This window comes from Triturus cristatus, chromosome 11 (assembly GCF_964204655.1).
Source record: "Triturus cristatus chromosome 11, aTriCri1.1, whole genome shotgun sequence".
In the NCBI taxonomy this organism is placed as follows: Eukaryota; Metazoa; Chordata; class Amphibia; order Caudata; family Salamandridae; genus Triturus; species Triturus cristatus.
This window is the reverse complement of record NC_140594.1, coordinates 279,432,817-279,447,220: the sequence shown is the minus strand read 5'-3', so window position 1 is coordinate 279,447,220 and position 14,404 is coordinate 279,432,817. Positions and strand designations below refer to the sequence as shown.

The window sequence follows — 14,404 nt, the reverse complement described above, 5'->3', positions numbered from 1 at the left end:
TTATTTGCGTATAGTTTATATTTCTCTTGGCCTATTCATTCTAGTTGCAGGACATACAACACAAATTCTACAAAGACATCATCATTAAGAAAAGACGTATTGGCCAGATAATAGACCATGAACACAATAAGGCTTTATCGTGATGAAAAGGAGAATATGATTTTTTATTTAGTAAATGTCCCTAGATTTTCTGATTCCGATATTGCCCTTTCAATAGAAAATAAGCCTGTTTATCCAGTGTTGTCTATGAGGCAGGGTCATGCTGAGGGGTCCAACTACAAAAGGAGTTTTAGGAAAGTTAAATGTCTCTGTGGGTTATATCCCCTAAAGGGACACATATATAAATCACTACCCACTAACAGACAATTAGAATACTCTAGAATATCATGGAGTGACAGATACCTGCTGGCTGTTGCTCCTGTCAAGCATCTACCTTTTGATCTCATCTCACTCTATGGTCTCCTTTGACTGTATAGAGCCCTTGTGCCTTTCTTAAATTCACGGACATTGGTTGATCAGGTGATTTAGACTGTTGAGACATATTATTAAAATAATACCTCCTGAGCCTCCATGAGATTCTGAAGTCATGAGTGTCATGTCGAAGGGTCACAAGGGGTTAGTGATGGAGCCATCCGGTAAACCAAATGTTAAAAGACAAACATTCGGGTAATCAATCAAAAAAATGATATCATCATTAGGAATAATTAGGAGGTCAATGTCAAGGACTGACTCATTGGCAAAATGTAACACTGGCAAAGAAGCTCTGCCGGAGAACTTTAACTACATCAAAAAAGGGAGTGGACTACAATGACTATCAAAGTTGAATTTACAAGAGACGAGCAGAGTCTGTCACAGACTTCAAGAGATACTGAAGGTGGGGAAGTGTCATCTCCTATTACAGCTTCAAAAGAGAGGAGCTTCGTGATATCTACCTATAGTAGGAAGACTCTTCTTGGATAATGTTTAGTGCTCAGTCTCATTCCTACCCACCCTATTTCCCATGCCCTCTCACTCATTCCTCCCTATCCACCCTGCCCAGTCTCACTTCTCCCTCACCTTTGTCATGCCGACTACTTTCACCCCATTATTCCAGCACAGTCTTAATCATTCTTTCACATTTCTCAAGTACAGTCTCATGTCTTCTCCTACTTTCCATTCCCACAGTTTCATGCCATTTTCTCCCCAGAATGACTTACCCAGGATGTTGTATTTACACAGGGGGCAGGTGTAATGCAGCAGAAGCCATGGATCAACACAATCCCGATGAAACCGGTGTAGACATGGCAGTACTCGCAAACACTGCACAAGGGATGTAAAAATAGACTGAAATATACTGCAACAAGAGGTGACTCTAGAGTACAGCACAATGTAGTAGACAGTCCACAGGAACAGTGGAGGAAAGTTAAAGATAAATGCTGATACTGTGTAATTGGCCTGTAAATTCCGGTTGTGCATTCTGTAACCTGTTTGTAAAGCACTAAGGGCCAGATGTACGACCATTGGCATTAGCGACTCGCAATTTGCGAAAAATTGCAAGTCGCAATTTGCGAGTCCCTAATGTCAATGTACAACAGTGTCACAGACACGGTTTGCGATTCCCAATGGGGTCGCAAATTGCATGCCTCATCAATATTTATGGAGGCACTCGCAATTTGCGACCCCATTGGGAATGGCTGGCCCTCCCAGGTACTCTGGCCTGCTGGGCTCAGCAGACCTCCATGTCTGGGACTGCTTTCAAATAAAGCAGTTTTTTTTAAATGCAGTCCGTTTTCCTTAAAGGAAAACGGGATGCATTTAAATAAAGAAACATGAAACGTTTTTGTTTCATTTTGTAAGGGCAGGGACCACTGCCTACTCCTAAAAAATATTTTCCCCTGCATTCACAAAGGGGAAGGGGTCCCCTGGGGACCCCTTCCCTTTTGCGAGTGCTTTACCACCCTCTTGAAGAGGGTGGTAAACTGAGAGTGTTTAGCGACCGCAATTGCGGTCACTAAAATAGTGTTAGTACATGGCCCACAGGATTTTTGCATGTGCAAACGGGTTGCAAACCCGTTTGCGCATGCAAAAATGGGTTGTACATCTGGCCCTAAATCTGAATACAAACGTTGTGTACAAACCTCAACCTGTATGTAAATTTTGCGAGGTCTAAACATTAGTTTCATATAAAGTATAGTATCTCCAACATGTGACAAGAGGACTGGTCTATAAGCCCGAGGAGAATTACACCTACATATGTTGAGGTGATTAATAAGGAGAATAAATGTTATCTTGGCATACTACTTTTATTTTTCTAGAATTATTGTTAATACTCAACAGTTTGAGGCCCACATGAAGGAGAAATGACTAAATATGTTTGAATCGAACCTTTGTGGTTATAACCCTGAATGAGCACTGCTCAGTTTACTCATACAATGGCACATGTCTGCATAGGATTGCTTCCTCGTCATTTTTTGTTTTAGAACTTTTCATTGCCCCATTCTGTACCTCAACGTAGCAGAGCCCTTGTTGGTGGCAATGGGCAGGGAAGATTAGACCACCTGATACCAGTCCCACTGGAATATTTCTTTGTAAAATTAGTGCCCTGGGCCGCGGGGTTCCTGAGCCAACCCCTTACGTATATAGTGCTATGAAAGGAGCTGGAAAGGGCGAAGGACTAAGGGAAAACTTAAGAAAACACTAGATGAACGGTAAACGGGGTAGAAGCCCAAGTACACTGCTGTCCTTTCCCCCAACCAGAAAGTTAGCCTTGAGGCTGGGGAGCAGGACATCAAAGAGGGTATATATTTATTTATAATATACTGTGTCCCATCTTAAACTTTGAAATTCATGTTGGAACTTTAGCTTCTGCAACATACTTTCTTCAACCTGCAGCAGAGGAAAGATGTGTTCCCCTTTTAACTAATAGTTTGTTCACCGATTATTCCTCAAATCTGGCTGGACCATCCATTTCGCACCCCAACATATGCACTCTGTAAAGAATCATCTTTATTTTGTTTTCCCTTTTGTAGACTTTCAGCTGTGTTCATATCTTTCACTTGAATATACCTAGTAGTCCGTGACATACCCTATGGTCCCATATACATTAAACAATCTACCTGCAACTCTGCCTCCTGAGTAGCCACCTCATCTTCAGACAATGCAAAACACAGCAGTCATATTGCAAATAGGTATGGACAAAGCCAGCCCAAGAGGGCGCGACTGTCTGAAGATTGGCAAAGTGGTGACCTTCAAGCCAAAGATCTCATCAATAAATCCACTCGAAGAGCTGGTGACAGACAAGTCATATTTCAAGAAGACTCCTATGCACCTATCCCCAGAACATTATGCTTGTCCTGAGAGCTACTATTCTTTCAAAGGGAGGAGATAATTTGCTGTCCATGACCCCTATCACACCCCCAGAGCAGTCTACCCCTATGCCCCCTTGGAAAAATCTTTAATGGGTATATGCACCAACGCCAGCACAACTAAATAACAGCACCTTTAGGTGACGTGGTTTGCATAGTGCAACATCTAAACAATCATAACAAACCTTAGCTGTGTTTTTGTGCTTTTTTAATGATTAAGGGTCAGGTGACAGAAAGCTTTATAAACTGGTGAGTAAAGCAACAAGGATGATTTGCAGCTGATTAGAGTGGGGATTAGTAAGTGGACCTTTCAGGAGTGATGTTATTTTAGGTGGCATTTATAAAATTCCCAACAACCAATACTTGTCTGGGTTACACTAGTTTACTGAGTACTAGAACATTGGAATGTTGAGCACTGCATTGAAAACAGTGGAGTGCTCCGGGCTTCTAATGGCCGGTAGAAGCCCGGAGCATCAACTTTCCAATGTTTTCAACCCCCTTGGGCTCTGTGAAGCCTTTGTTTTATAAATTAGAACAGTCTGCCTTCTAGGGGAGTAATGTTCTAATAGCCTTAGAGCCCTCTGTAGCGGGCTCTACCAGGCATTAAAGGCCCACTCCCTTATTAAAGGCCCTTGTCTTCGGCTCGGGCCTTTAATGGCTGGTAGAGCATGCTACGGCAGGCTTTAAGGCTATATTAGAACATTGGAATGTTCAGAGCTCCATTGAAGAATATGGAGTGGCTCAGGGCTTATAATAGCTGGTATAAGCCCGGAGCTTCAACATTCCAATGTTTGTCTTCATGTTTCTTCCTTTCCAATTTAGAACATTTTACCCTTAGTGGTTGGAATGTTCTAATAGTCTTATGGCCCTTATGCCTCTGCTGGGGCCTATAACTCGGGTTTAGGGCCTTTAACAACCGTTGTGTCCCTCGGCAGCAAACTTTAAGGCTATAGTATATTCAAATGTCATTTCCATGTCTTTCCTTCCCTCTCGCCCTTCCTAGTGTCTGTGTCACTTAGTCCCATTGGTCAATACCCCCCATTCCGCCGTTCAAGTCTATTTTCCAGTGGTGATGGTTCCATATCTTGGTGTTCATGTCTGACAGCAACAGTTTCAGTCTTTCCCAGTTCTAAACTCTTGTCCATGTGACTGTGTCTCTCTGTCTCAGCTTGAATGTCAGGAGTTCCTTGTACCAGTATGTGTGGCAGCATTTAGTGCTCAAGTGTCCATTTCTATGGCTTCAGTGTGTGTCTCTTGTCTTATTTTCTATACATCCATGTCACAGTGTTCGTGACTCCCTGTCCTAGGATCTGTTTTTCTCTGCTGTGATGTCAGTGTTTCCTAGTCCTATAGTACAATATCCTCCTCTCCTTTCTGCTCTCTTCCTATGGACATATACAATTTTTGAGCCCTTGTGTTACATTGTCAGTAATTTAAATGTAAACATTTTCATTCAAGCTAAAAGGTAAAAAGAAGCCTGTCAACTTACTAGTGTATTGCATCAACAGAAAAATATAAGTTAATGAATTAAAGTCATAAATTACAACTCTTGGTATAATGTAGTACTCACTTGAAGAATTCAAGTTTTGGGTCATAAGTGAATATTTTTGCTAAAATTATTGCTAATATGTTCTTTTATATTCCCTCTCCCAGTGTCTCTGTCTGTATCTTCCTGTCCCAGTGTTTTTTGTGTTTTCCTGACATAGCAGGGATGTCAGTATTTACTATCATAGTTTCCATGTCTTTTATGTCAGTGTCAATTTAAGTATTTTTCAGGGTCAAATGTTGTCTGTGCCAATGTTTCTATCTTCTGTCCTAGTGCCCATCTCTCCATGTCTCAGGTTATAAAGCTGGGTTTTGGTGTTGCTTTGTGTGTCCATGTCTCTTGTCTAAATCTTTGCTTCTGCATTTCACCGTCCCTGAATATCCCTTTCTTTTTGCTCTGTCTTAGTGTCTATGTTTTCATATCCCAGGCCCTTTTAGTTTAGAAAGCACTGAACGTGCAGGAGATCTTTGACAAAAAGAACAAGTACAAAGTATTTTAACTTGCTTCTAATTATGTGTGATCTGGGAAGCAGTGGTGGTACAATGCTTTATGTGCAATCTGCCTTAAAATTGTTTCTAGGACAGAAAGAAGCTTAAAAGATTGTATGACAGAAGATGCTAAATAGTGTGTAATCCACCTTCAAATTATTTCATTTGAGGGCAACATGTTTATTGACTGTGCAAACAGTCTGTTAACGACTTTAGGTTTCGATTTTACAAAGTGTTCTATAATCTGTTGGTAAGCACTTTGAGATCTGAGTATGTGCTGTCTGCTGTGCCAATTGTTGCTGCAATGTGAAGTATGAGGGCAGGTTTCTATTGCTGGTTTACCTTGAAATGTGTTTTAAGAGATTTTTAAAGGTCCCAAACTTGGCAGACTACTCACCTCGTTCTTGTGAAACTGGTCCAAGCACACAGCACAATTTTCAATGTCAGGAGTGTGTGCCCTGTGACATTTTGGGGGATGATATCTCCGCGTCTTCAGAGCCGAAAGTCGCCTCAGGATGTGCTGCCGGAGGTCCAGCTACAAAGTTATGAGACATGATGAGCTGTTACACTGGTAAAAGTGATGGAAACTCTGGTTGAATAGTAGGGACATTCATTGTTGGAGCCATATACAGTAGGGGTAAGTGAACATATGTTAAGAGCACCATTCAACATATAATATTGGAAGGGAAACATATTGTGAACATACATCACTTACTGTTGGGAGAGAGGGTGAGATAAACGCATTTAGCTGGCTGCATTGGCAGCACCATCATCTTTTGGAGGTGTAGGGTAAGGTGAATATATATACCCTAGGCTACTGGAACCTCTCAAACTAGTGGAGAAGGTCACTTGCTGCAGGATGCACTGTGTTCAACAGGATGTCAAGGGTAGTTTGAGGGTATTCTGGAGACACTGATGTATATGGCTGAGGGGATGCTATTGTAGGCATACATCACAGAGTGTATGGGCATCATATGAGTCAATTACTGTATCAGAAGCCACGATATGCTGTAGGAGGAGAAGCCACTATTTGCTTCAGAGTAGGGAGAGGGGAGATCCTTGGTGGAAAGAGAAAGTAGTGTGAGTAAATGTTACTGGCTGCAGGGAGCACCACAACTAGTTGCAGAGGGGTGCATATATATATTGAAGGGAAATATACTGTGTATACATTACAATGCATTCAAATGGGTGCCCTATTGCTAGAGAGGGAACATAATGTGAACATAGCTACACATAACACATGGGGGTTGTATAAGGGGGATGGTATACTAGGTTAGAGGGCTGTGGTACTGCCGCTGACACCTTCCTTCACACTCCAGTCATCTATCACTCAAGTCTATAAAATGTTAAAGCAAATGTCCTAAGAGCATGAATAGTTTCTCTTACAGGTCTATTTGTTTGCAATAGTAAGAAACGCAAAAAGAAAAATACTTTTCTATCCTGGTACCTAGAACCTAACGCCAGGCAGATGCACTTTTGATCAGTTGGGCAGGTGTGTTTTTTATGTGGAAGCTCAACTTAAGATGAGCTAATCCAAAATGATAATGATACTGGCTGAAATGCTGTGGCCTCACCATTAGTGTTATCCATTCACTGTAAAAGAACCTACACAAGAACGTCCTACAGACCGCATATCCTCTCCAGAATGGAAGGCATCATTCTACTCGATACTTCCAGTACTGAACATAAGTACACCAACATGGTCCTGCAGATTTCCAGAATGAGAGAAGATACCCCCAATGGAAAAAAAGGTCACCCAGGATAATCTAGCATCCAACGCTAGTTGTCACTACAATTTAACTTAAGCTTAAATTTAAAACTCTGAAAAATTCCAGCACACTTTAACTATTTCCCGCTCCTAGAGTTATTCCGTTGGTATTCCAACATTTACCCTATCTACCCAACCACTTGCCATCTGTGATGGCCAACTCCTCTCTTCCAGGCAATCAATTTACCCTACTGAAAAGCTGAATGCTTGACCTGGGTCCCCTCTGTCTTGCTACTGATGTGGTCACCCTGTCGGCACAATACTTGCAACTCAGAGCTTGGAGTTTGTAATAGTCCTAATGCTGTTATGTCTATGACTGTGGCAAAGTGTCAATTAATGCTTCCTGGCAAATAGGTAAGGAGGGCCAGGCTTAGGCCTTTCCAAAATCTGGTAAGCGTACCTCCTTGCACCAATCATTGACATTGCACCAATATTCTCCTGAGACAGCCTGAACAAGCATTCCAGGACCAGGACCAACTGGAATAGGAAGAGCTCTATATGAGTGGGACTATTATTTCAAGTCCTTTTAATCCGGACCCTCCAGTCTTTGACATAGTAACACTGACATGGGCACGGACACTTAAATGTATCCCCCTTTTGCACCATACAGTGGATTACTTCACCACTGAACTTGAAAGTTATCCTCCTGCACCACATCGTTCTCCGCGCTATATAAATGGAACACAAGGCTGAGGGGTCTACAACCGAATCATTAGAGACATCACTGTTATAAAAACATTTTTTTTAAACAGAACTACCAACCTTTACAACAGGAAGTGAGGGCTGCCTCACAGACACTGCTTTGTCCCACTCAAACAGTTTCAACATGACACCTGGGAACAATATTGGGGTGCTCACTATACAGTGAGAGGTCCAAGCAGCAGCACCGGGACCACGATCTCCTATCTCCACATGGCTAGCCTTGGAGGTACAGCTTGTAGCAGACCACCCAATGCCCAACCTTAATTAGGATCACTAGTTCCACGTGGGTTCCTTGAAGCCATGTTATTTGAAGCACATTACCATGTACCTTGATGCCCCCCCCACTACTGCCATTAAAGCCTCCAGGATCACTCAACTAGCCATGCTGTTGCTTTAAAACCATATGTCCTGACCTGCAGCTCCATGCAACAAGTGCTGTGATTTTAGTAAGCTTCATCACCCCTTGCACTAAAGGTGACAGCAACACACAGTGATACACTGAAAGCACAACATATTGCCCTCAAATCGGATTTGCTTTGCAACTCTTTGCCTCCCCTTGGAGTGAACAACCCTACAGCCTCTTTAACAACACACTTCATAAATATACCCTATGATCCTATGCTATTTGAGGCAACTGATTCATTTAAATCTCTTGTTGTTGAACCTCCACCTCAATTGACTTAACCTTCCTCGGCTTGCAGCTTCCACTTTGCCTCCTTTCATCTTTAGGATAAAGGTATCACTTGTCATTCACTGAAGCTGTAAGATCAACCTGAAGCCTCCACCCCCTTACCAGACATTCCTCGCCCTAGCTCGGCTGCTGGTCTGAAGTGACTCTTCTTAATTACTCCCTTCCATAAAATCAAAATCACTTTCCAATGTCTGGGAAGTGCTATTAGCAATTTACCAACCCAAGCCCTATGATCAAACACAGCAGCAAACTTGTCAAACCTTTAAAAAACACTGACAAAGCTAATTATCATTCAGCTAACTCTAACTGAATAAAACTACATCTTTTTCCCAACCAAATCTTTGCAATCCCAAACCTGTCCCACATAGGATATAATTTTCATGATCAAAGCTCAACTTCAATCCTTCAGTGGCCATTGTAAAATGAACTTAATCTTAACATGTAAAATTCGGACATGGTCCATCATCTCAGAAACTGATCAAGACACTCTTCTGAAAATATAAGGGATCCTTTCCGTGCTGAATACTTAAAAAGAGTTTCTTTCTGGTGGTACATGTTTGTGTATAAACAGTGGTTCTTAAGGTGCTAACTTAAATGTTTTCTTTAACTTTAGAGTAAATACTCTAGATTTAGCCAGGTTCTTAAAGTTCTCTGTAGAGCACTTTAACATGGTCTTAAGCATGAGCAAGCACAGTGTGGTGCGCTAAGTTGGGAAGAGCATCCCAATGTGGAAATCTTCCTCCTACTCTTTAACATGCATGGGTACACTATGGTATTGTGCCATCCTGACTATTACCATTGGATAGGCGGATGTGGCACTAGATGGGTAAGCTTTAACAGGATATGATTCTAAGGACCTGGATCCACAGAGTTTGTTCTGTAATCATGACAAGTGCAATTACATTGATGTACAGTTCACAAATTTGAGTTAGATTGTAGGAGACAGGAGAGTGAGCAGAGGTCACCATGCAATTCCACGAGTGATAATGTTTGAGTTCTGGCAAAAAGAATAACTTGCATTGTTTGTTCATATTCTGTTAGTTAGTAATGCTGGCACCCACACTTTGCATGCAATAGTACTATTCCATAGAGTGGATTAACAACAGGGCATTTAACAAGACTGTGGATGGGCAGAGACATGAGTTAAGGAGCTTTATGGTGTGTATATAGGTTTTAGTTTACAGTCTTCTGTCGAGGTTCTAATACATATTTTTAAAAGTGTCTGTAAGAAAATGCTTTTTTGCATTACCACCCCCAAATGTTTGGACTGACGCAGCTGGTGTTTCGACTCTGAAAGTGCACTTAGACCTGCCAAACAGGCCTCAGTGCCAGTGATCTGACCCTTAAATGTTATTGTTTAATTGAGTAACCTCCAATTGACATAAGTTAACTTACCTATAAGTCGCTAGTATACGGTATCAGGTGTACCCAGGACTTGTAAGTAAAGCGTCCCTCATGGACTGAAGCACTTATTGTGCCACTACAAATGTCACAAAGCAAAACATGACTCCCAGAGTGGTTTTAAACTGGTACCTCAACTTTGCCTTTAAAACCAATGGCAAAGCCCAAACCTTCCTTTTTAATACAAATTTCACCCCGTAAGGCAGACCTAACAAGTGCTATCGGTAGGATGCATTGAATTAAGAAGAAGGACATGTGTTCTTACATTTCCCAACAGTCAAAACCATGCATTGTAGTTTTTACTGTGAAAAAGCTAGAAGCACCATTGATTAATATGGAGTTACACGCTGACAACTAAGCAGTGCTAACTTCCAATTGGTACCACCATTTTTTTAATGGGGAGTGTAGCCCCAGGTAGCCACACCTCTGGGTTGGGCTAGGGAGCACCACACACACAGAGAAGTGTCTCAGCCTGTTGGGCGTGGGAAGAACAGTGCACTCTGGGATAGCTAGATGTCACAAGAAATTGTCTTCAGGCGAGAGAAGACCTGGTAGTCCATTAACTAATTAGACGCTACCACCCCCTTCGCTCGTAGCTGGCATTAAAGGGGCAGCCCTGGCACCCAGACCTCAGATCACATCTGTAACTGAGAGAAGACTGAAGAAGGTCTGCCCTGCTACTCACTGGACCCAGCAAAGTGAGCTGCACTAAAGTTTGGACTGCACCTGCCATAACTGTCAACTAGCAAAGAGAGGACTGTACTTGAGGTGCCAGACTCGTGCAAACATTGCCCATGTGTGCCAGACAGAGGAAGTGACTCCAAGAGTCAGTTGGTTGACTTCCTGTTACAACCACAAGTGACATAAAGCTGACAAGCCTGTGCCCTTGAGAGCCCAAAGCCAAGAAGCCTGACTGCAGCTGGATGCCGAGGTGCAGCCTGGGAGACCAAGTCCTGACTCGCACAAGTTGCCCCAGAGTCTGCTGGGCCGGGATGAGTCATAAGAGTGCAGTTTTGTCACCCGGCAAGAAAGTTACTACAAGTTAAAGGAAACTACTGGGTTTGCTGTAACTGGAGACAAGTAGACCTGAGTCAACAGGTCTGGTGCTGGACTTCACCTGTACACTGTAGGAGATTGACCCCCAAGGCCAAAGTTGCTCCCCCTCCCCAAGCTCGAGGACCATGGGGTGGCCACAGGAAGAACTACTGCACCTGCTCAGCATCCTTAGCATCTTCATCATTCTGTATCCCTGGCTTCAATGGTGGTTTGACCGAAGGACATAGAACAGTACTGGAGACTGCTAAAATCGACAGATAACTATCCCCCTGGACCTGGCTAGTCCTTGTGACTGGCTCCTATCTGAGTTGGCCCATTGAAGAGTGCCTAGATAGCTGTTTTCAAGTGTCTTGTCGTGGTAACCCTAAACAGTGATCACAGCAGATTACAAAGTTGTATTTCATTGAGTGAAGAGCAGTGATTTATTGTTTATTTAAAAATTGTTATTACCGGAACACCACAGTGTATTTTTACCGCTGACGTGTCTATTTAAAGATACAAATACAACCTATTTTTATGTCATTATTATTTGGTGATGTAGCACAACCATACCATGTAATAATCCACATTTTTCACAGTGCCAATCCTCCAGACTAAGAGATTTTCTTCAAAAACTATATTCAATACTACTATGGTTGGGCTGGGCTAGCAGGCAGGCAATAGTTCAGTTGGATGGCCTTGCAAGACCGCTGTAACAGGGCGGTCAGGCTATAGCTTACTTCCATTTGGACAATCTAGCTGAACAGGCACGCTATGTGGTGTACTAGTTTCAGCAACCTAAGTACTGTAAAACACATAGTAATCAAAACAGATTACTTGAAGAGGGCTATCTGCAAACAGCTCTGGCTAAACCAAAGGAAATCACTATAAAATACACATGGTCCAAATCAGCTCCAACCCTATTATGATCTTGCTAAATTGGCTGATCCTTCCCAGATATTCTACCCTATCTTCCCACTCACTGATAATCCCAGAATTTAGTTTACATTGGAGATGGGATCCAAAAAGAAATTAGCAAAGGTGTAGTTACAGGTGCAAGGGGATTTTTTCTACATGGTGCAGTTTCCTACTTTACGTTACTTCAAAGGTAAAAGGGGGTTTGCATTATGTCTATACTTCAGTCTTTTACATGCACATGAGGATCTATGCTCATCCCCTCCAGTTCTGCCACATGAATATGTGCTATTAACCATGATGATACTGAGAAGGACTACAGGATATACAGTGTGTTTTATACACTCAGACATTCTCAATGTACAGATTCTAAATAACCCTGTGGCAAGGAAACTCTGGGGGCAGATGTAGGGCAAGCATAAACAGACAAGCACTGGGAGTATTGTTGTAAGCAGGTGAACTGATATTTTTCAATAGCAGACAAACTACAACATACTTCCTACTTTGACTACATTATACACCTCTGTAGCTCAGCCAAGGCCAGATCAAGGTGATACTTGTAAGAGATGTGCTATTAAGGAGGTAGGTTTTTATCATCTACATTAAGAGTGCACAGTGATCCAGGATTTCTTCACACAAGTGTCTGAAACACTGATGTGTTTGACTTTGAAGAGAAGAGTGGAGATGCCTGGTTTCCCAGATTTTCACTGTTAAGGGAAAATCAGATTAAAGACCTCAAATACTGTAATGAGATGTTTGAAACTTACTCTGCCTCTGCAATGCTTCAACCAACACCTCATCCGTACACTTTTTGGGACCCATTAAGAAATGATTTTTCTCTATAGAAGGGAGGTTGTACACTCTGTGATAACTTGGAAAAGGAGTCATCTGTGGTGTGAAACTGTGAAAATATATTGTGTGGGCTTGTCTGCATACAACCCACTGATCCCTTAAATAGGATCATGTAGAGCAGCACAGATGACGTGGTGGCTGGCAGGGGCTTCTCTAGATTGCTTACTATATCGGTCGTGCAAAGACCAATACACCCTGATGACTAATGTACTGTGCTACTGTATATTTCATTTGAATGTGCTGTGTATTATTGCATCATGACAACCAGCTGTAGCCAATTCTTTTGTGTCTGTGTTTTCTTAAAAAAGATAAAGTCACAAAAACATCTGAAAACTGCCACATCCCTAACACTAAGATCCTTAACCTCAAAGTGTTCTTTTATCTTAGCATTAATAAGGGAGCCCAGAAAGCATCTACAGTCAAATTGGGTCTTTGCCATTTAAGAGTGTTCAGGGTTCCAAGACCTCTCATCTGGGCTTGTATCTGCTTCACTGTGTTGACCAACAATTTTACAACCAATTTTCACAGGCTGGTTATTCTCAGGTTTGGCCCAATGTGTGGAATGCCAACCCTCCAACATTTATTGCTACTGACTCTTGAATCTTGATTTGGCGATGAACGTGTCACTTTTTCTTTCCTTCATTTCCATGAATATCCAATTTGAAGGTATTTTTTGCAGTGTGATTTGCAGGTTTTACATCAGAAAAAGAAAGTTACCTACCTGTAGCAATTGAGTTTTCATGGGCAGTTCCTCAGACTCATGACCAACTTGTCAATGCATCCCATGGATTTTCAGAATGAGTGAGTTGGCATACTCTACATTTGAACTGAAATTGTTCCCCGAGTGCACTCCTTTCTGCAAATCGCATCCCATGACCTCTGCTTTTCAATGGCACAAGACTCTTCTCAAGGAAAGCCATTTGTGTGGGTTTAAAAAAAGGTTGCCATTTTCCAAGGCATCATTTAAAGAGTTAGCAATGTCTGGAAGATACTTGTCATGAACAACTGTTGCTAAAGGTAAGTAACTTTATACTTCTATCACTTGTTGCAGAAGGACGCATAGTACGAAGTTCTGTTACTAGCTGTCGCTAGCACTGTATCCTGCTAGATAGTGATTGTCAAATTTGACAGATAACCACTGAGGGCACACTATGTCCTGATGGAGGGATTACATCAGTAGGCAGGGGGCCTATGTGTTGGTAGTAGGATAGTATGAATATCTATTACTGACTGTAGTGAACTGGTAACAATATTTCACTAGTAGCAGTAAAGGGGAATGTCAGCTATCACTGACAGCTGGAGATCAGTATTTTGATTAAGGGATGGTATGGTTCTCTGGTAGTATCAGTGCTCAAAGACAGTCTTGACAAGAATGAACAATTGAGTCACCAGATGCAGCCTATAGTGGAAATCCCGGAGGATTAGAAGAACATGCTACATTCAATGGTGGCTTTGTTCGATGACTACAACAGAGGTGGATACATTTGTGGAGAGAGCTATAGAGACACTGACCTCTGGATCAGGGTTTGACAGCTGAAGTCTGGAATGTCGCTGGACATGGACGATGACTCCTGTGCACACGATCAGAGAGACTAGCAAGATTGTGTTCCACAGCTGCTGCAGGTACTTCTGCAAAACAAAGGATGAAGAAGAGTTAGAACT

At 42.1% G+C, this 14,404-nt stretch overlaps 1 protein-coding gene across 2 annotated transcripts in view; it reads right to left on the bottom strand.

Moving 5' to 3' along the window:
- Nucleotides 1-14,404, bottom strand: part of RNF215 (ring finger protein 215) — an 84,001-nt gene that overhangs the window by 27,589 nt on the left and 42,008 nt on the right. For both annotated transcript variants that reach the window (XM_085636273.1, XM_085636274.1), the window contains exons 7-9: nt 14,255-14,371; nt 5,776-5,913; nt 1,197-1,299 (exon numbers count right to left, since the gene is read on the bottom strand). In XM_085636273.1, the coding sequence (XP_085492399.1) occupies nt 1,197-1,299; nt 5,776-5,913; nt 14,255-14,371 (358 nt within the window). The remainder of the gene's footprint in view (nt 1-1,196; nt 1,300-5,775; nt 5,914-14,254; nt 14,372-14,404) is intronic.